This window comes from Meles meles, chromosome X, assembly GCF_922984935.1.
Source record: "Meles meles chromosome X, mMelMel3.1 paternal haplotype, whole genome shotgun sequence".
NCBI lineage: Eukaryota > Metazoa > Chordata > Mammalia > Carnivora > Mustelidae > Meles > Meles meles.
Window position 1 is genome coordinate 105,799,383 of NC_060087.1, and position 23,355 is coordinate 105,822,737.

The window sequence follows — 23,355 nt, forward strand, 5'->3', positions numbered from 1 at the left end:
AGAAGCAATGCTTCATTTCAGAGAAGGAAATGAAAGTTGAAAGGCTTTAAAAAATTAATGATAGTTTAGCATCAACTGAAGAAGAAATATACTCTGTTAACAACAGAGGATATAATTATCAACACTTGCGATATGATTTAAAACAAGTTTTAGGCCCCAAATGTGGAAAGGCAAACCCTGTACATCAAAGGGCATAAAGACAAAAGCACCAATGAAATGATTCATTCTCTCATCTAAAGCTCATCACAGAAAAAAATTTGCAACATCTTTGGACACAGACTAATTTTGTAAAGTTTTATTTCTATATTTGAGGGGGGGCGAGTGAGAGTGAGCATGGAGCGGGGGGGGGGGGGGGGGGACTCCCCGCTGAGCAGGGAGCCGGAAATCCCAGGACTTTGGGATCATGACCCTAGTGGAAGGCAGATGCTAACTGACTGAGCCATCCAGGCAACTTGCACGTAGATTGATTTTTGTCCCTCAATCAGCACCCTGGGATCTTGGCCAAGAAAGTAGGAAAAATCAGCATTTGCTCAGGATCGGGACTACTCAAGAGGACTAGGAAGAATAGAAAAGACTTGGCCCATGCAGGTTTTTCACCAACTACTTTTGATTGTGAAGGACCTTCCCGGCTGTGCTCAGGAGTGACTACCTGCTGATAGTACTGGTAGTTTCTGTGCTTTGGTCTCAGAGCTTTTGGTTCTTTCATTCTCTGTCAGCACGTTTCTGGCCCACATGAGGGCCATGTACACCTTGCCTCTATCATCAACACCTCTGAGGACTAGTTAAGTAAGCTAAGTCATCCCTGGTGGCCCCTGGGACAACTGCAAGAACGGAAGCATTAGCAAGCATTCCTGTCTGTGGGCCAGGGGCTGCCACCGTCGTACAACCCAGATCTTGCAAGGACCTTCTTCCAATTGGGCTCCCCTCTCATTCTGAACCCTGTGTTGTGTTGTAGGGGTAGGGAGGGTAAGGGCGGGGAGGGGGATTGAACCTTGTGGCAATAACCAAGCCTCCGAATTGCTGAGCTGGTTTTAATTGAAGTGTGAAAGGAGGTTTTAAGGCAGATAGACAACATCCTGTTGTTCCGGCACTCCTCTCTCTTTTTCTGCACATCTGGCTGAACTGGGAGTCAGGTGGCTGACTTGGGGCCCGGTTGCAGCAGCAGTGGCATCTGCCTTCCACTGTCCCACACCTCAGCGGCCCACGAGTCCACCAGGTCATGGACACAGTGGCTGTGTACCATGGCAAAATCAGCCGGGAGACGGGGGAGAAGCTCCTACTTGCCACGGGTCTGGATGGCAGCTATTTGCTGAGAGACAGTGAGACCGTCCCGGGCGTGTACTGCCTGTGTGTGCTGTGAGTACGTCTTGGTGGCCATGGGCACCAGACCCACTGAGGGCTCTGGCTGGGGGTGCGGGCGGCAGCAGGCGACGTTGAGGCCTCCTCCCCTGCTCATGAGACAGTCTTCCTCAGGTCCAGCCCAGGGTGGTCGCGGACCGGGCTTCGGGTTAGGCCCTTCATGGAGGTTTCACTCCCAGGGACTTCACTCTCTAGAAAGGCCTCCCCGGGTCTTTTGTGGCAGCGGCAGAGAATGCCCTTTGGGGTGGGGAGACACAGCCTAGAATCTACCCTTGCTCTGAGAAAGATCTAGGCTCCCGACGAGTGGAGGCCAGGGAGGTGGAGCCCTGGGATGGTGGACAGGCCGGAACTGGGGCCACCGGCTCCTGAGAAAAGGAAAGGCCTTTCTGCAGATCTCTTTACATGGAATTTGAGGTGTACTCCCAAAGGAAACCATCACATTCTGGGAGAGGATGGGACCGAGAAACGGAATCCATTACTTTAAGAATGCAATGCCCGTTAGGTCGGGGTGCTCAGAGGGGGATATTTGGAAGTCAAACTGCCTCTCTGGATCTGCTTACTTCGCTTCTTTTAGAAGAGCTGTGTGTGGAGGCCGGGAGTTTCAGAAGTGGGACCCTTCTTGATAAAAAGCTAGGACTGACAGTAGTGGTAAAGGACATGGAGAAAAAACACCGTTGTTATGATTCAGCTTTGCCCTTTACCTAGGCATGCCTGAGTCTAACGCCCATTTTGAATCAGATGCACTTTCATCTTAGCTCCAGGGCTCCAGAATCAGGGAGATCTGAGACCTAATCCTGTGCCAGTCTGATGGTAGACTTGTGACCTTGGCAAGTTAACCTCTCGGCCTTCCAGTTTTCTTGTCCATAAAATGGGTATAATAATACGAACTACCTCATAGGAGAGTGTGATAATGCAGGTATAGAATTTAACACTGGACTGGATGCATAATAAATGCTCAGTAAACATAAACTGTTGTTATTATTATTGTATCTGTCTTCGGTCGAGCTCTTTCAGTACTCACGGGGCATTTCTAAGGAAGGAACTAGCTCGATCACTTTTTGTCACACGAGAAACACCTGCACTGCGTAGTAGTTCTAGTCAGAAACAAAATGAAGGAAAATTCTCGGTAGTAATTTTGATCCCTAATGATACACTGCAATACTGTGAAATACTTTCCGGGTCAGTGAAGAAAGATCACACTGAGGCCATTATTAGATGATTTTTGTTGTCTATTATTTTTTTTTTAACATGGTCAAGCCATGTTGGTGGCAACTCTCAGGCCATGCTAAACACATTTATTATAAAGACTTCAAGAGAAATACGTGGAAGCAGGTGAATCTCTTGGGTTCAGATCTTTTTTCTTCTTGAAGTACAGTTGACATACAATGTTGTATTAGTTTCAGGTGTACAGCATAGTGATGTGACAATTCTATGCATTACAAAATGCTCACCATGATAAGTGTGGTCGTTATCTGTCACCATGCAAAGTTATTACAGTATTGTTGACTATATCCTCTATGCTGTAGTTTTCATCTCATGACCTATTTATTTTATAACTAGAAATTTGTACCTCTTAATCCCCTTCACTTATTTTGTCCATCCCCTCCCGTCCCTCTCCCCTCTAGCGACCATCAGTTTGTTTTCTGTATTTAAGAGTGTTTTGTTTTGTTTTTTAGATTCCACATGTAAGTGAAATCATATGGTATTTGTCTTTCCCTGACTTGTTTCACTTAGCATTATACTCTTTAGCTCCATCCGTGTCATTGCAAGTGGCAAGATTTCATTCTCTTTATGGCTGAGTAATATTCCATTATATATATTATACCACATCTTCTTTATCCATTCATCTGGTGATGGACACTTGTTGCTTCTATATCTTGGCTATTGTAAATAATGTTGCAATAAAATAGGGGTGCATATGTTTTTTTGAATTAATGTTTTTGTTTTCTTTGGGTAAATATCCCATAATGGAATTATTGGTTTTTTTTTTCCCATTTTTTTTTTTTGAGGAACCTCTGTACTGTTTTCCATAGTAGTTACACCAATTTACATTCCTATCAGAAGTGTGGAAGGGTTCACTTTTCTCCAGATCCTCATGGACACTTGTTATTTATTGTCTTTTTATACTAGTCTTGGGTTCACTTTTCTCCACATCCTCATGGACACTTGTTATTTATTGTCTTTTTGATACTAGTCTTGGGCTCAGATCCTTATGATTTGTTTACATAATTGTTTTTCCCAAGTGGAAACTGGGGAAGGGCAGTGAAAGCCATCTAGTATACTGCGGCTCTTTTCTTATCAAAAGAGTGTGGAGGAATGAGTGGACAAGTGAAAAGGGCTTCTTTAGAGAAGCTAAGAAAGAAGGTAATGAGCCCCTTACCCTAGAGATAAAAAAGAAGCCTGGGGGGCGCCTGGGTGGCTCAGTGGGTTAAAGCCTCTGCCTTCAGCTCAGGTCATGATCCCAGGGTCCTGGGATCCAGCCCCGCATCAGGCTCTCTGCTCAGCAGGGAGCCTGCTTCCTCCTCTCTCTCTGCCTGCCTCTCTGCCTACTTGTAATTTCTGTCTATCAAATAAATAAATAAAACCTTTAAAAAAAAAAGAAGCCTGGGCAGGAGAGTAAGTTGAGACAGTGTATGGCAAGAATGCACCTAAAGACTCAGCCACATTGGTCCCTTTGTTGTTTCTCAAAGCTGCCAACTGTGTTCTCCTCCTAGGATCTTTACACTTTGTTACTTCTGCGTCTTGCCTCAGAGACCACTTCCTTGACCATCCTATCTAAAGTAGCTTCTCCCTGTGCCTGCTACACTCTATGACTTTATTTTTCTTCAAGGAGCTTTAAACTTGCTGACATTTGCTTGTTTACTTATGTATTGCTGTGTCCTTCAGCAAAAATGGAAACTCTCCTGCACCAGGAACACAACCTAGCACATAATAGCCATTATGAGGCACATTACAAAGTACATAATAGACACTCAATAAATACTTTTGAATTAACAAATGGATTGCCAAGGCAAATACCCTTCTTTACTGCAAAAAGCTTTGGACCGATAATCAGGCCAGGTTGTGGACTCTGGGGAGGTCACTCAGCTTCTTTGGGTCTTGATTTCCATACCTGTTAAATAGGAATCATAATGTGTGCCTACCTTTTGTATAAGATCGCTGTTGGAAAAATATGCAAAAGAGAAGACTACTTTTATCCTTTTGCCTATGTAGGCCAGGACCACATAAGGAATTAACTTAGGCAGAATGGGAAATTCTCAAACATGTAAGTTTTTACCCCAAGTGAATCTTGCATAAATGCAATTTTTATGACTCTAAGCTCTCCACACAAACCCCCTTATGAAGTAGCAGAATTTGGTAGGCCAACTGGGAGTCTCCTAGCCAGTCTTTTGATGGGCACACTGGGGCCTCAAAGTCTTAGATCATGATTGCCAGATTTTGAAATAAACCACGTACTCATTTGAAACTAAAACTTGTGTGCTTATGATATGCAGTAGAAATAACAATGTAAATGGTGTCATATACACACGAACAAGATATAGCTCAGAATATTTTCTCATTCCATCTTCCATTTTCTCCCATTATCCAAGGTTTGGTTGAGCTTTCGTTTCTGTATTTTCACTGCAGAAATAAGACATTATGTGTGCCTTTCAAAGGTTATTTTAAACGCTATTTTCAAACTGTGCTTGCTCCTTTCCCTGGTTCTGAGCCCCCAATCATGACCTTTAGATATGGCCTTTTCCTTTGTTCTGTTCTGGAAAATTCAATCTCATAAACTACTAAAGAAGTTTTTCATTTACAGAATTGCTCACCTTCCTTTAAAGTGAGTTTTCCTTTCAGGCATTTTCAACACATAAATGCAGATTTTTATATAATGAGTCTATTAAAAATAGTTCCCAATACCTATTCTTCTTATAGAAAGCCAGAATAATGTAAGTAATGAAAATGAGGGAAATCATCTATAGTTTTATAACCTAAACACAATTACTGTTGAAAATTAAGGGCATTTTCTTCCATATTTTAATAAAATAATTTGCTTTCTAAATACATAAGTGCTCTTACAATATTGTGTTCTATTGCATTTTCCACTTAACGTGAAAAAACCTATTCATTTATGTTTTAAGACATCATTTTTAATGGCTGCATGATAGTTCGGCCAGTGATCGTACTATACTTTCCTTAACCAGGCATCATTTTTAGACATTTGAATCATTCCATTTTTCTTTGCTCTTACAAATGTCATCATGATTCATATTTTAGTCCATAAAGACTTCCTTGTATTTGTGATTACTTCCTTATAATGAATTTGAAGATGTGCAATTTCCAGGTCAGAGAACATTAACAGCTTAGGATTCCTGACATATACATGATCACTAAATATTTTTCCTAAATTTTTATGCCAGTTTACATATATGTTCATCAGTAATGCACGAGAGTGTCCATTGCACTATGCCCTCCCTAGAAATGGGTATATTGTTAACAAAAATTCTTGAAGTTTGGTGCCTCACTATTTCATATTTCTTTGATTAGTGAGTGAATGTCTTTTATATGGTTGGTAAGCTGTTGAACTTCCTTTTTCATAAGTTGGCTCTTTGTGTGCTTTGCCATTTAACCATTTGGATCTTACTATTTTTCCTAACACATTATGATTTTTTATATACTAGTCCTTCATCTGTTGCAAGTATCTTTTCTCAGTCTGATGTTTGCCATTACTCTTCTCTGATACACAAGAAACTAACATTTTTAATAGTCAAATCTGTCGCTCATTTTCTTTGTGCTTAATTTCTTCCTTTGCTTCCTTTGCTTAGAAAGTTCTTTCTCTTCCAGAGATGCTATACCGCTTCACTTCAGTTTTCATTTTCAATTTATGGTTTGGTTAGTTTACATTTTCTTTAATTCCATTTGGAATTCCATTTTGATGAGAAAAGATCTAATTTGATTTTGTTTCAAAGTAGCTAACGATTGTCCTAATAGAATTTATAAATAGAACTTCCATTCCCCATCAATTCCTAGCCCATTTTACCACATATTAAACTCTAACATATAGCAGTTATTATTTCCCATCTATTTGGCTCAAGTGGTCTATTTATTCTTATATTACTAGCACTATAGTATGGTAATGTTTAATACACTTAAATAATTATTTGCTTTTATTTTTCCTGCCCAAATTTTATTTTTAAGTAATCTCCACATCCAATGTAAGGCTTGAACGCAGAACCTCGAGATCAAGAGTCGCATGCTCCACCAACTGAACAAGCCAGGAACCCGAATTATTTGCTATTCTTACTGTTCTTAGAGATGAAATGTGGAATAATCTTGTTAGCTTAAAAAAAAGTGCCATTGGGACTATATTAAACTCATTAATAAATTAAGGAATAATTGTCATCTTTAAAGAATGTAGTCTTCCCATCAAAAAACCTGATACATTTCTCCATTTGTTAATTTTTAAAATTTATATCCATCAGTAAATTTGGTAGTTTTCTTCCTATAGGTCTTGCACACTTTTATTAAGTTTATTTCTAGTCATTGTATGTATGGATGTCCATATCAATTTTTTTGTTTCTATTGTAAATGTAATTTTCTTTTTCTACCATATTTTTCTGTTGCTTAAGAAAACTACTGACTTAGCATATTTTTTCTTGTATTCATCCTGTGTACTAAATGCTCTTATTAATGCAAATATTTTTATTTTATTCTGTTTTAGTGTAGTTTAGTTTATCCTTTTTGATTTTCTATGTATATTTTCTTCTCACTAAGGTACACTTGAACTCTGACATTTTTTTCCTTTCTCACTCTCAATGTAGACAGCCATCAGGAAAGTCCAAGCTGCCCACTGGGGTAGTTTGATTGTGATAGGTAGAAAACCAACTTATAATATTTAAAATAATTAGTTTGCATAAATAGTTTATTTCCATAATTAGCATCCTCTGTACATCTCTGACTTTGTTTGCTACCTATCTAATGGAAGATTTGGAAGCTGAAATGCAGTTATATTCTTTAGCTGCAAGGACACATAATGAAGTCATTGGACATATACGTCTTTAGATGAAAGGACAGTTATCTTTTTGTCCTTTGAGATTTAAGTGATAACTGGGATTAAAGTGTCTATCAAACCATTGAACTGGAGATATGCGGGAAGGAACAGTGACGAAATAAAATCCCAGTTTATCAGTTGTAATAGAGGGGAACGTTGTGGCAAAGAACTCAAAAGAATGAGAAATTATGACTTAATTTACAGTTAGTTTTTTATTACAATTGGATATGTGTGTTGGTACCGCATTTATCTTCATGATAATTTAGGTCATCAGAATTAGTTTGGATTTTCTGAGTACAATCCATTAATGGCAGAGCAAGCTTGAAACCCAACCTACGATTAAAGTTGCATTACATAAACCACCAAACAGACAGTTCACAGGCCAGTAAAACAAGTGCTGATTCTAGTTGACAATGTGAAATTAAAGTTGCAAGATTAGTCTGAGGATGTCATTTGCTTAAGTGAAGGGAAAGTCTGGGTTAATCTTTTTTGGGCTCTCCTCAACTGGCCTCTTTCCTTCAGCCCCTTCTTTTCCTCTTCCCCTCGGTGGACACTTCCAGCCATGAAGCCAAACAGACTCCCTCCCTTTTTGAGAACTGTGCTTTTCCACTCACTTTAAGACCAATTTATTAATTCATTTCCTCTGATATAAGAGAAAGGCAGCGTAGAAACATGGTTAAGAGCTCAGATCTTTCATCCAGACTCTCTGGTTGCATCCCAACTTGACCATATACTAGCTATTTCATCTCGGGCAAGTTAAAATTTCTGTATCTCAGGTTCCTTATCTGTCAAAAGGGAAATGATAAGAATAGTACTTCCCTCAGAGGGTTAATAATCCTCAGATGATTATTACATGAGTTAATATTTATAAAGTTAATATGTAGTAGGTATTAATATAAATAAGAGATCTACAAATAATTGCAATACAAAGTCAGAGCATCCTAGGAGTATATAAATAAAATGTGCTCTGGCAGTTCAGGGAAAGAAAAGATTATATTTATTGTCATGACTCACTGAAACTGGTTTTACGTAGTTTTCCCATCAGACTTGAAGCTGAATGACTTGATGGCTCTGTAAATTCGAGTTCAGTCTGAAAAAAAGAAAGATTGTCGAGAGGAAATTCAGAAATCTCTTGATTCAGAGTATAGTCTCAATAATGATGGCTTTGTATAAGATACCATTCTTCTGGGTATGAAAGTTCTGAAATATTTCTTAAAAAATCAGTCACATTTTGATTGTGCCTTGACTTTTACGCGTATATAGTTTGTATAGACATAGACCGAATGGGCACTGGCATGCTTTATTTGCAATGTCATGAAGAATCAGATGTAACTAAACTTTTTCTTTTGTGTAGTCCTTGAAGTGGTATGAAGAAGGAATTGATGTGGTTTTGTTAGTTCTAAACCAAGGTCTGTCCCTAACACTGACCCCTTGAGAAAATAAGAAATAAGTCAGGTTGCTTTCTTCTCATTCATTTCTAACCAGAGCACATTTTTAAGGGTTGGGACAGCTTTTGAAAAACTGAAGGCAAATTTTAATATTAGTTAAAAATAGTGTCAACAACAATAACAACAACAGCAACAAAAAGCCCCTACTGTTTTCGACTAATTGTTCATTTTCTAGATTTTTTTTCATGATAAATTTTAAATTCCAGGCTAATCAACAAATCTGACAAAGGATTTGGTGGAGGAAGGAATTTAAAATACAGAGCATTCTTGGTTTGTCTGTATTACTGGAAGGAGTCAGAGAAAAGATAAACCTAAAAGGGATGTAACATATTTTAATCATAAATTATATTTTTCTGGTTTGTGCCTTAGACTAGATTTGTAAAGCACCAAATTATAATTTTGTTTCTTTTTCTTTAAAAAATGTATATATGGGGCGCCTGGGTGGCTCAGTGGATTAAGCCGCTGCCTTCAGCTCGGGTCATGATCTCAGGGTCCTGGGATCGAGCCCCGCATCGGGCTCTCTGCTCCGCGGGGAGCCTGCTTCCTCCTCTCTCTCTGCCTCTCTCTCTGCCTGCCTCTCTGCCTACTTGTGATCTCTCTCTCTGTCAAATAAATAAATAAAATCTTAAAAAAAATTTAAAAAATGTATATATATACACATATAAATTATATATATACTTATATAACTATAACTTATATACTTTTATAAGAAAAATTAATATGCAAGGATTAATTTATATTAGTTTAAATTTGCTTCTAGTTAATATATATATAGGTATGGTTCTGAATAGTTGTAATCAGGAGGTGTCTCCGTGTCTCCACTTCTTTCTTTCATGTGCCATAATTTTATATTAACATAACCCATGAGGTTAACATTTTTTGAAAAATGTAAGAGAACTCTAATACCTTTGCACTTCAGTATAATTTTGAATGGTTCTTTCTGTTACCATTTTCTTATTTTGCATAACATTCCTTATATAGGGGTACTTAGGTTGATTCTCTTTTTTTCTCCCACCCTTAAAATAGAACTACTATGAAAATCTTTATGAAATTAATTTGTCCTTTGATTCCTTGGAGTGTAAGAAGATAAGCAAGGTCATTCATTAAGTCAAAAATATGCACGGTATTATAGCTCTTTTTATAAATTTATTTCCAATTTATTTCCTAGAACTGGTTTTTCAGTGGATGAGGAGAGAGTATATGTAGTTTGAAAAAACATTATCAATATTTTAGCTTAATTTTATATTTTAAAATTATTATTTCATAACTCAAGCTACAGAAAACAAAACCATGAAATTTTGTTGGAGAAGAGGAAGTGCATGGTACAGAAACACTACTCAATGAAGACAGAAACAACTGAAAAGCTTCAGCTTGTATTTATTTATTTTTTTAAAAACTTTTATTTTGAAATTTAAAACATTTTTACTAAAGTATAGTTAAGATACAGGGTTATATCAGTTTCAGGTGTACAGTATAATGATTCAACAGTTCTCCACATGACTCAGTGCTCCTTATGATAAGTGATAAGTGTACTCTTAATTCCGAAAGCAGAGACTGAGTGACTAAGGAGGAGGTGGTACAGAAGTGCCCTAGGTGAGTGCAAGAAGCCAGCTTGACTTTGCAGAAATTGCCATCAAGAATCCCAACAAGGTGTGGGCATTCTCTCTGCATTTTAATCAATTTACCTGTAACTTCAACGTTCTTACAAATCATCTGGAGATCTTGTTAAAATACAGATTCTGATTCAGCAATTCTGGGGCAAGGCCCGAGACCCTGCATTTCTAACAAGTTCCCAGGTGATGCTGATGTTATTACCCTGGCAATGTAATTTGGATGGCTGCGTTTTAGATCTCCTCCATCCATGACCATAGGGTAATGAGAGTTGAGTACAGGGAATTCTCGGTCAGTTACTTTGTGACTTGAAAGTGGAAGAGATAAACTACTGGCTTATTTGTGGAGTGAAGCAATTCTGCTCATTCAGAAATCTGAGGGGCGGGGGAGTAGGAAATTGTTAATATTAGATGGGTTAATCACGAGAAATTTTAGTTGCCACTGACACCAGGTTGTTCAGAGACTGAAGGAGGTAAGGGCTTTTGAAGTGGTACTCAGGTTCCTGCTGCTTAACTGAAAGTGAGATAAGATCAGATTCGTTAGGAAACAATTTTCAAAACAGACTCATTTATTTTGACTAAATGAGGCTGAATGATAGTAGGGTGAGAGATTCTTTGTATTTTTTAGAGATTCGCTGTTTCAGAAAGTGAAAACTGGTTGCTTATGATTTTGCTTGCCTCGTCGCTGAGATTTTAAATAATGCATTTCCACATCACCTCTAATGATACTGAATTACTGTCATTAATCGCTTCCCATCAGGAAATTGGAACCAAGGACCTATGCTATTTCTCTGCTTCTATCTCAATCTTGCTATGTGACTAAGAAAATCACTTAAAGCCTTATGTTTCAAGTTCCCATGGTGAAAAATGGAAATCAAAGCCCTCACCTTGTTCCCTGTAGAGTACTTACTGTAACCAGTGGGTTTTGAGGTAGATTTTATTGCTTAAAAAAAAAAAAAGACTTTAACAACGTAACGTAACAACGTTAAATATATTTATTTAACATATTATATATATGCATATATCAAGCTGTTTTATGTATGATCTAAATATGCTGGCAAACTCTCATAACAAAAATGAAATATTTCCTATAATCATACCAGCAATTAAATTGAATATTTTTGGTTTCACAAATTGAATGAACCTGATTACAGTATTTTAGATGTATTTTTTTTTTTTTGCTCTTTAGGTAATCACTACTGATGTATATTGATTAAAATTATAGTAATTTAATCCACATTTTAAAAAAGATTTATTTATTCATTCGTGAGAGAGAGCAAGCAGGGGCAGAGGGAGAGAGAGAGAGAGAAAATCTCCAGCCGACTCCCCACTGAGCACAGAGCCAAACACAGGGCTCAATCCCAGGACCCCAAGATCATGACATGAGTTGAAACTGAGAGGTGGACACCCAAATGACTGAACCACCTAGGTGCCCCTTAAAGACTTTTAGTTCTAAAGGGAATTGATGGTAAGTGAAGTCGATTACTTGAGGATGACCCTCTGTTTAGAATGCTTTAGAATCATCTGTTCTTCAAAGTTTGAATACATTTATTTTTACCAGAGTTTTGCATGTATTTTTTAATACATTTTAAAATTTTTTAATAAACATATAATGTATTATTAGCCCCAGGGGTACAGGTCTGTGAACCGCCAGGTTTGCACACTTCACAGCACTCACCATAGCACATACCCTCCCCAATGTCCATATCCCCACCTCCCTGTCCCTACCCCCTTCCCCCAGCAACCCTCAGTCTGTTCTCTGAGATTGGGTCTTTTATGGTTTGTCTCCCTCCCAATCCCATCTTCTTTCATTTTTTCTTTTCCTACCCCCCAAACCCCCATGTTGCATCTCCACTTCCTCATATCAGGGAGATCATATGATAGTTGTCTTTCTCTGATCGACTTATTTCGCTAAGCATACACCCTCTAGTCCCATCCACATCGTCGCAAATGGCAAGATTTCATTTCTTTTGATGGCTAGCATGTATTCTAACCAGAGATCTATATTGACTTAAACCTGTGCCTATGAATAACAATCAGAAAATGTTTAAAATAAAACTCTTGATCCAGAGAATCATATCCATATTCCTACTCATAATTTGAAATAATTCAGAACAAAGTTTACCCTGCTTTTCTTTTTCTTTTTTTTTTTAAGATTTTATTTATTTATTTGACAGACAGAGACCACAGGTAGGCAGATAGGCAGCCAGAGAGAGAGGAAGGGAAGCAGACTCCCTGCTGAACAGAGAGCCCGATGCGGGGCTCGATTCCAGGACCCTGGGATCATGACCTGAGCCGAAGGCAGAGGCTTTAACCCACTGAGCCACCCAGGAGCCCCTACCCTACTTTTCTATGAAGTAAAATTTGTTAGACAGATTTTAATCTATATCCATTACAGTATGGGGACCAAGAGCTAGGGCTCTAGAGTTAAATAGGCCTGATTCAAATCCCATCTTTGTTGCTGGATCAATAATGTGGTTTTCGTTACTTAGATTCTCAAAGTCTTACTGTCCTCATCTATAAGATTAATTTCACAATATAAAGCTCATAGGATTATTGTGGGGTCCGAAAGTGATAATGCATGTGCTGTGGACTGAATTGGTACCCATCAAATTCATGTGTTGAAGCTCTAACCCACACTGTGGCTGCATTTAGAGACAAGCCTTTGGAATATATTTAGGTTAAATGAAGCCATAAGTTTGGGGCTCTAATCCTAGGATTGGTGGCCTTATAAGAAGAGAGACATGTCTCTGTACATGCACACACAAGGAAAAGTCACGTGAGCACACAGCAAGAAAGCAGCTGTCTATGAGCCAAGAGTGAAAGCTATGTTGCTAGCACCTTGATCTTGGACCTCCAGCCTCCAGAACTGTGAGAAGATAAATTTCTTTGTTTAAGCCACCCAGCCTATGGTATTTTGCTGTGGCAGCCAAAGCAAACTAATACAGCATCTAAAACTCGCGGCATCAATTACAGTTGTACAATACGCTTATACACTGCATGATGGTGGAGAACATTTACCCCAAAGGACAAGCTGCTTTCAAGTACTTCAGTGGGAGTCTTTTTCAATTAGCAATAATCGCGCCTCAGATAAACCTCATTGGCTACAATACTGCCACTGCGCAAAGCTTAGCGAGAGTCTTTTTAAAAGTTTTATTTATTAATTTTTGAGAGAGTAAGAGAGAAAGAGAGCAAGCGGAGGAAAGAACAGAGGGAGAGAAACAAACACATTCCTTGTTGAGCGGGGAGCTGTGCGGAGACTTGATCCCATCACCCCAAGATCATGACCTGAACTGAATCCAAGAGTTGAATGCTTAACCGACTGAACCACCGAGGTGCCCCAGGAGTCTTTTCTAATTCAAATTTCTGTTATTACTATATTATATTGTAGAGTAACCACAGTAGTAATACTATAGAAATATAGGATTATATTTATTATATTTATAATTAATATTATTATTACTCTTAAGTGGACCTGATGGTACATTATCCCAGTGAAATATTTTTCACCTTAAGGCTCTATATGTACTTAAAGTAGTCTGACTACACTTTGAGGACACCTGGGCAGCTCATCGGTTAAGCGTCTGCCTTATGGTCAGGTCATGATCCCAGGGTCTCAGAACAGAGCCCCATGTCAGGCTCTCTCCTCGGCGGGAAGCCTGATCTCCCTCTGCCTGCCACTCTGCCTGCATGTGCACTCTCTCTCAAATAAAATCTTTAAAAAATAAGACTATACTTCCTTCAATCTATTTAATAATCCATGGTTTTTACTAATTACAGCAGGTCTCTAGTTTCTTTCTGTCCAGTCTCTTAATTAGACAAATCCTTAAGAGTGTGAACTCCCATATTTTAAAAAAGGGAAAAGATAAAGAAGGCTCTCTAAAAACTGTGATTAGCCAGATATAATATGCAAGCAAGTTCGATCCCCCATGCTTTTCTTCCTATGAATGCAATGGCGCCATATATGTGTGTCCCTGTATATGTAACATTTATGTGGAATAGTCAAGCTCAAATTTAGAGCATCTGTTGATCTTTCGGAATGTTTCAGTAATTGAAGTTTATTCTTTCACAGGTATCAAGGTTACATTTATACATACCGAGTGTCCCAGACAGAAACAGGTTCTTGGAGTGCTGAGGTATAGCTCTTTTATTTATTTTTTGCTTCTGGGGGTATCAGAGAGGTGTTTTAAATTTAGCCTGTTTTTCAAAAGAGTTGTCAATTCCTATGTTCCCCCAATATTCATCAGATTCAAATCACTAAAGCTCCAACCCAGAATTGTTCATGGATCATTAAGAAGGCTTTAGAGAATTTTTGTCCCAGTTCTGTTCAGCCACCATTGTATAGAATGATCTCACTTTGGAGAAAACATAAAAAAGTTGAAGCATTGTGTCAAACTTTTAGTGCCTATGCAAAATTTTGAAAAGCATATACAAAATGTGTAAAATGGTTAAATAAACAATTATTTACCGAATGGTACCAATATGAACACTGGTTCTATGGTGGATTAAAAAACATGACTCTTGTTTTCTAAGAGCCTCTAATACACTTGGGGAGATACGATACAAATTAAAGAGTGATGTGAGAGCTCAGAGTTTGTCGTCAGGTAGATCTGGGTTCCAGGTCTGGTCCCCCCTCCTCCTCACCTATGACCTTGAGCAGGTTACTTAAGCTCTTCTTTGAACAAATTTCTTCATCTGTAAAATGAGCCTAAAAATAGTGCCTTACTCATAGGTCTCATTTTGAAGATTAAATGGGATAATGCATATAAAAGAAAGCTTAAATATAAATATAAATATAAATATAAAAAGAAAGCTTAGCCATGGGACCTGGTACATAGAAAGCCCTCAAAAATGTGAACTCACCCAAACTGCTGGACAATATGATTGTATATGGTCAATTGCTATATTATCTAGCATAGGAGTTCAAAGAAGGGAGGATTTTCCAAGGATTAGTCATCAAGATTGCTCTTTGTGTGGAGGTAAGACTCCCAGCTGGGCCATGTGGAAAGGACACAGGCAGGCAGAATAAAATTAGAGGGAACATCGTAGTGGTTTTAAAGGTATGCTCTGCAAAATTCTAAGGTTCTTCTACCTGGGTACCATGGGGTGGCGGGGGTTGGGGGGCAGAGGGAGAGGAGGACAAATGTGAGTATGCTTTTGGGTGCCCGATTCATCTTTGATCTGAATGGTTTGCTTTTGTTTCGCTTATCAACTGGGGCTCGAATAAGAATTCATTAGAAAAATGGACTCTGATGGCTTTGAAAACATCTGAAAGTCACTATACCATTGCACGTAATGCCTGCAGAGTGAATTTATGTCCATGTACCAGGCTAGGATATCACATCTTACCAATGTAGATTGGTACAACTGAAACCTTTGACCTCAAATGCTTTCTCGGATTTCTGAGTCTTTAAAAACAGCCTGTCTTTACGATGAAAGCACTTTATTATGAGCTGTTTGAAAGCATAAATATGAATATCAACCTCTGTTAATAACTCAATCTATACGCTTAAGAAATTCTAAAGCCTAGACTTAAAAAAAATTAAAATAGCTCTAAACTTTACAAATTCATCAGTAAACTAGAAAGCCCAAGTTGCAGACTACAAATGTTTTGAACTACAGAGAAGAATTAGGGCAAGTTTTGAAACATGTTATTGCTTTATATCATAAATAAATAATTCATTAATAATAATTAATGATAATTAATAATTAATTTATAATTATCTGTGATAATTAATACTGTAATACTAATTAGAGGCAAAGCAGTAACATTTCTAATCAAAATGATTTATACCCATTTATATTTTAAAATTCTCTGCAGCACTGCAGAGAGGATTGAATAAGAAATTAAATTTCATTTATCATGAAGAATAGTTGTGTGTGATATATACATATATATTTGCATAAACTTTGATTAGAAATAGCCCTTCTCCCTAGAGAAGTAGCCTTTGGCTGCTGAAGAATATTCTTTATGGAAAGGTTCTTAAATTATTAGGGTTTAGCTAATCTTGCCGTTAAATTTGTTTTCTTCTAAGTATAACATTATATGTGGATTCTTACATGCTTGTGATCATGTTAAGGAAGAAAGGGCTTATTGAACGTAAATGTCCTTTCATCCTGTTGTCGGTCTGACCCCGTTTATACAATAATATTGTAATTATCTGCACCAAGAGAGCAGAAGATTGGCATGTTTTCTCCAAAGGGAAAACAGTTTTTTTAAAAAAATGCTTTAGATTTATTTTTGAAATGCATATTGCATTTTTTCTATCTACTAAATTGGCTTTCTTAGTTATGTTTTTGCAAAGGGAATATTAAACTAGTGTGTGTGCTCAGAGCTCATATCACCTGACTGGAAGAAATTTCTCCAGAGCATATTGAAGACCAGCTGTGATCCAAAACATGTTTCCATGGATAACGAAGAGGTGGCAGAATGGGATATGTGCAAATTTGAACAATAGCTGAGTTCAGTGACAGAATGGGAGTTGTCAGTGGTACAATTCTTGTGGTAAATGTTTTCAAAATTGGTTAAATGACGGATATTTATACTGCTTTTTGGAACAATGCTTTAGTTTGCCACAATGCAGGAAAAATCATGGCAGTAACACTCCATTTTCTGTGCAGGGATTGTACTAGAAATTGAGATTTGTTTCAAAGAGTGGAATAAAATTTGAACTCTGGATCCCCCAAATTATGAAAGACAAATATTACGTGAATTTCTACTTTTAGACAGACTTTTAGGTTTTATCATTGTCTAGTGTATTAACTTATCTCATGAGACTCAGGCTGAAATTTTGCTAAACTGTTGATTTAGAGAATTCTACACATAGTCAACTATGATTTATTAATACATGCATTATCATCAGTATCTTGTAAAAAAAAATATCTAACCTCTCCCTGTGGACTTCAGTGCCTTTGGGCTTTTCTGGATATTTGATCATCAGTAGATCAGTAGATGCGAAATAATTTTACTTATTAACCTAAGCAAAACACTATCATTTAGGAAAGTCACTTGCCAGCGACACATTGCATCCCATGTTCAAACTGTACATCCAGTGCTTTTATTCCTTTCTGTTAGTGTGGATAATCAAGTGTTAACTTCATGTAAGTCCCCATAAAAAGATGCTTCTGTTGATAAATGGTTTTACAAGCCACAAGAACAGCTAAAAAGATGTGTGGTTTGAAATCTTTCCACACTGGGGGAGTGTACAGTTTCTTTTCTGGTTGGTGACTCTAACTTCTCTAGAAACTATTTGGTCTTACCCTCTCTGTTGGTGAACTCATTGTGGGTATTGGCCTGAAAGACAGAAGACTGGGTGCTGGGATCTAGAGCCAGTTCTGCTTCTGGTTATCTGTGTGACCTCGGGCAAGCTGAATTATCCCTTTGTATTTCCCTTCCTTCCTTCCTTCCTTCCTTCCTTCCTTCCTTCCTTCCTTCCTTCCTTTTTTCTTTCCTTCCTTCCTTCCTTCCTTTCTTTCTAGTAGGATCCATGCTCAGCATGACCCCAGCACAGAGCTTGAACTCACAGCTCTGAGATCAAGACCTGAGCTGAGATCAAGGGTCGGTCGCTCAACAAACTGAGCCACCCAGGCACCCTTGTATTTTCCTTTTCTTATCTGTCAAATGAGAACAAGCAAATCAGTCAATCACTGCCAATTTGTGAGGAAATAGTGGAGGCAAATGATGGGAAAGTGCCTGGAACTGAAAAAGTGCTGTGAGGAAGATGTAAGGAGGTATTTTGTGTTTCTGATCTACTGTGCAATTTAGAGATTCTGTCTTGGAGCCAAAGAACTGTTTGGAGCTTTGTAAGAACAGCCATGGTATTTTGGATGAGGTCTCAAGTCGAGTTCTGGGAAGGTTTTTTTTTTTTTTTTTTTTTTTGGTTTTGTTTTGCTTTGTTTACTTCTTTTAGAAGGGTGTGGGGAAGGGGAGAGGGAGAGGGAAAGAGAGAATCTCAAGCAGATTTCCTGCCGAGCACGGAGTCCAATGCAGGGCGCTATGCAGGGCTTGATCCCAGGGCCCTGAGACTGTGACCTGAGCCGAAACCAAGAGCTGGCCATTCAACTGACTGAGCCACCAGGTGCCCCCAGTTCTGGGAAGGTGTGTTGACCATAGGGGTGGAGCTGAGAGGGAGAGTGTTCTACATCTAAAGAGGCTCTGAGCTGGGTGAGTCTCTGAGAGGACACTAATTTAAAGCTAAAAAGAGCTTTTTCAGTGCTTTCAAAAAAAAAATTACTTGCCCCAGCATAGGAAATGACTGCGAGATACTATGGACAGCGTGCCGTCTTTAGCTTTAAGTCTAGTTGGCTGAGGTTTGTATGCCAGCCTTCATGTTTTCTCATTAAATGCTAACAGCTTCCTCCTCAAAAATCTTCCAGATGGAATAGCTGAAAAACAGCTTTCAACAACAACAACAACAACAACAACAAAACTAGTCATTGTTCAATTGCTTATAGCAATACTATTTTATTTTATGTAAAATGACAGTTTTGAGCTGATGCCTAAAGCTGGGCGCATAAGCTTTTGCAGGAAATTGTTGTTTTTAGCAGTGCCTTCGCAAGAGAATTGATGTCAGGAAAGGGACACATTTTAATAGTCACTTGCAAATAATGATCTCTTCAAAAGCAAACAAATAAATAAAGGTGACCTTATATGGTCTTTCATTTTCACGTCATAGAGAAAAGCTTGTCATGGTGAGGAGTTGGCAGAGAGCAATTTTAGGGAGGATAGGGAAGTTTCCCTGAGGAGGAAAAAATTTAACATGAAGGATGAGGTAGGATGCATCGTGAGGTGAGAGTCGGGGGACTACCTAGCTATGCGTTGTGTGTATCGTAACGGTCAATTTTTAATTTCCTGTGTAGCATTTTTACTGTGGAATGATGACTGCAAGGCTGGGTTGTTGTTGTTGGTTTGGTTTTTCAGGCTTTTTATTAATGACCTATATGATCTGTGTTTTTTTCTGTGTTTAACTGCATCGTCTCTGTTGGTGCATTCATTGTGGGTAATGGCCTGTATACCCTTAGAGGCTCGGGATGTGTGAGGCAGGAAGGGCTGGGTGAGGAGCAAGAGCTTGTACAAACTAATACCACCCTTGGGAGAACTGAAATGACAGCTCATTAGCTCCTCTTGCAGGGAAATTCAGCCAACCAAAGTAAGCTCTTCTAGAAATGTTGTTTTTCCTTCTTCCTTATGTTTTCAAATATTTGAACAAGTTACACACGTTACCTCTCTAAGCCCCCCCCCCCACATTTTGTAGGCCTATTTGTATCATTAGGAGGTAGGTGAATAATTTGCTTGGCCTTTTATTTTCCAGACAGCACCTGGGGTTCATAAAAGATTTTTCCGGAAAATAAAAAATCTCATTTCAGCATTTCAGAAGCCAGATCAAGGTATTGTAATACCTCTGCAGTATCCAGTTGAGAAAAAGTGTTCACTTAGAAGTGCACAAGGTGCTACAGGTATGGTTTACTGTTACTTTTCTACAGGGCTTGGCAGCTCAGGGTTACGAGTCAGCCTGTTCATAAATATATGTTTATGGGAAATTCTGTAAGAAACATGCAGTGGGGAAGTAGGTGTTACCAGCCAATGGAGCGAGAGGGAATTATTCATGCACTATGATTTCAATCCGCTCTATTGTAAACTTTTAATAAAACTCCGGGAAAATATAAAGAATTCGATGAGCCCACAACATTTAAACCCTTCTTTTCCCATCTTGGTCTCCACTGTCCCTTTTGCCAAAACAGAAGTACCATTTCACTTCACTAACTCAGACACAAAATGCTTGAAAGATGGGACAGTTCCGAAAACACCTGGGCCGTCCTTCACCTTTGCTTAGTAAACTGTATTTTCCTTTCAGGGATGGAAAGGCTAATGTTAGAGTGGCCCACGTGATCGTCATTTCTGAATTTGTGGTGCTCGAATTAATGACATTTTATTGTAACGAAAGAAACTAAATCCGTACACATTGTCATGCTACAGGCACGCACTGTTAACATCTCCTGAGCAAAGCTATGTTAGTGTATGTATCAAAGGGACGACAGATAACTGGTCAACGTCTGCAGATATATGATTGTCTATTCAGCTCCTGAAAGGGGTTAATCACTTGGTTGGAGTAAGAGGATATGCCTAGATTGAAACAATAAATATTTATGATTAGAAAAATGAGATGGTATGTCCTTTTTTGACAGGGACCCAGGCTCAGGCATAAACTGACAATTAGACTTAAGTGCTGAATTAAATTAATAAGTAGTTAGCCTTTATAATAGAGATGTAAATAGATCTCCAGTTTACAAATTACACATCACAATTACGAACTGTTCTTTTCTGCTCGGTATTCCATTCTTTACAATTCAGTTTTAAGTACTGGTTGCTTGAGCTATATCACTGGGTTATATCTTTGTGAGCTTTATGCCATTGGAAATTTTATGATTATAAATTCCAGTTAACCTGTAATTTTAATAGCTTTTAAGTTTATTTTTTTCTTGATTTTCATTATTATTTTTCTTTAGGGAGAAGAGAAGATCCTGATGTCTTCCTGAAAGCACCGTGAAGAAAAATCAAATACCTTGTACTTTATTTTCTATAATTTAAATATATGCTAAGTCTTATATATTGTAGATAATACAGTTCAGTGAGCTACAAATGTATTTCTAAAACCATCATAGTCCTGTAATGCAAGTATCTAGTGTGATGTAAAAGCTGAAATGGACTTTGCGATAACGTGGAGCTTTGAAATAAGGTTATTTTCAGTATTATTTACAAATAGGAAATGATTTAAAGCATACTGATACTTTATAAAAGATTAATATCAATCCTCGCCAAATAGAAATAAAAATAATCCTGTTTTTTCTCAAAAACAACATTTTTTGGTGAAATATTATTTGACAGCTACTGATTTTAAAATGTCTTTCTTGATTAGATGGCAGGAAGCTGGTTTCTCATCCCTCGTCTTTGTCATGTGTGGTTCTAATTAGGTATCACGCTCTCCACTGGCTATGATGTTGTAGGGTGTTTGAGGAGTTAGGAAGTTGTGTGCCGTGTGTTAAAAAAAAAAGTACTGGATAAAGAAGGAAGAATTTCTGTTTAATTCTAAAAGCAACTTTTTTTGCCTCGTGTTCTGATGTTGGATAGCAGAATCCACAGACCAGTCTGGAGTTTAAAAATCCCGTAATTTAAAATATGCTCTAAACGTTGATTACATTTGATATTACAGGATTTTTCATCTATCTCTACCCCACTTGTTGGTACTCCGTGTAAAACCTTATTTTGAAAGGAAACTTCAGCAGCTGTGCTCACGAGTAGCTGATTTACAAGTGATCTCCCGATGAGGTAGTTTTATGGGAGCCCTGAAAACCTTACGGTTGTGTTGTTTATTAACAGTTAGTTCCAAGTGATGGCAACCTAAGTGAGAGCCAAGATTTTACACAGTGACAGATATTTCTAAATTTTTTCTCACATGTATATTCTTATGACTTTTGTGATTTGATTATACATCAAGTTGTTTCAGGGCTCCTAGAAGTCAACAAACACAATAGGCACTGGGGTAGAGAAGTAAAAACACCCAGCCCCCTGGGCTCAGGCAGCTTGCTCTCTAGTTGGACAAGAAAACAGTAACAATTAAAAAAAAAATGTAACACAAAAAGAGCGAAAGATGTCCATTAAAGGGGATAAGCACATGCTAAATGTGGTTCTCACTGGGAAGGTGGATCTGTTGTTAGAGGCAGAATGAGTCAACACAAATACTCTGGTCGGTGGTCTAGAGGAAAATGCAGAGTTCTCTTGTAAACTAAAACATTGGCATTCTGGGTTGTACACGAGTGGGGGTGAGCTTGATGAACTGCCGAGGACAGAGCTACTCTCCGTGCACTGGCAAGATCTGGTGTCTGAGTATTTAAGATGGTTGCAGTGGGAGTGCAGAGATGGAGTTGGGCTATAATAATGTATTATGGGCCTTTTACCATTTCTAGAAATAAAGGCATCACTTTAACTTGTAAAGGAATTCAGAAAGCCAACTTTCAAAACAAAATGCTTATGTTTAGATAATTTTTCCTTTTTTGTATCTTGGGTTTAAATTTTAATAGGTGTAAATAATTTTCACTCTTTCTAACTTGTTCATTCTGTAATAGTCCCAAATATATGAATTATGTTTGCATGTTTCTTTACCAGAGTCTTTTTTGACAAAGCTTTTTTGAATCGTTAATGATCTTTCATATTTCAATAAAGTGTTTGAAAGCTTTATTTACCTAATTTGTCTTAAAATATTTTAAAAAAATATTCAGAGATAAGTGCTATTAATATATTAAACAAAGCATTGGTGAAAGCCATTTTATCTTATTGGATAGGTTCCTTGAAAAAGGTAGGTTCTTTTCTGAGTCTGCTACTGTCAAACTTTCCAGTTGATATGCCTATCCACTGTCTTCTTCTGCTGGCCTTTTACTCATAAAGTTTTTTTCACTTTTTCTCTCCCCACATAAGCATTCTTGTTATTTTCCAGTACATAATAGCTTGCGGCTTTACAGAAAGGTCATATCCTTGCCATATCTAAAATATTGCCATGCTAACATATACCCGTAAGATGCTGAGTCAAGATAGAAAAATGCACATATATTTCCAAGTGTACACCTTTCTTCAGAAAAAAAAGTGTGTCAGCAAGCCCACAAAGAACATGACAGTTTATCAAACACTCATTCATTTACTCTGAGTTTGTTCTTAAGAGATAAGGTGAGACAAGCTTAGGTAATTGTCAGTTTGGCTATTACAAGCAAGTAAGCTTTGTGGTGGTACACGGGGAGAAAACGTCTACAGAGGATGCCTCTGATTAAGCTTCCTAGTATAAATGGAGGGCTGAATTGAAGATATTATTTGTGGTAGAACGGATAGAGATTTAAAAATGTGAGAAATAGTTTT

At 38.0% G+C, this 23,355-nt stretch overlaps 1 protein-coding gene and 1 pseudogene across 1 annotated transcript; one reads left to right on the forward strand and one right to left on the reverse strand.

Annotated features, from left to right (window-relative positions):
- The first annotated feature begins 1,084 nt into the window (after window positions 1-1,084).
- On the forward strand, window positions 1,085-22,633 carry SH2D1A (SH2 domain containing 1A). Its single transcript, XM_045994626.1, has 4 exons — window positions 1,085-1,356; window positions 14,524-14,587; window positions 19,763-19,907; window positions 20,958-22,633. The coding sequence occupies exons 1-4, from the start codon at window positions 1,220-1,222 to the stop codon at window positions 20,996-20,998; spliced, it is 387 nt and encodes a 128-aa protein (XP_045850582.1). The 5' UTR covers window positions 1,085-1,219; the 3' UTR covers window positions 20,999-22,633.
- LOC123935621 lies at window positions 13,400-13,581 on the reverse strand (annotated as a pseudogene).
- Window positions 22,634-23,355: the final 722 nt, after the last annotated feature.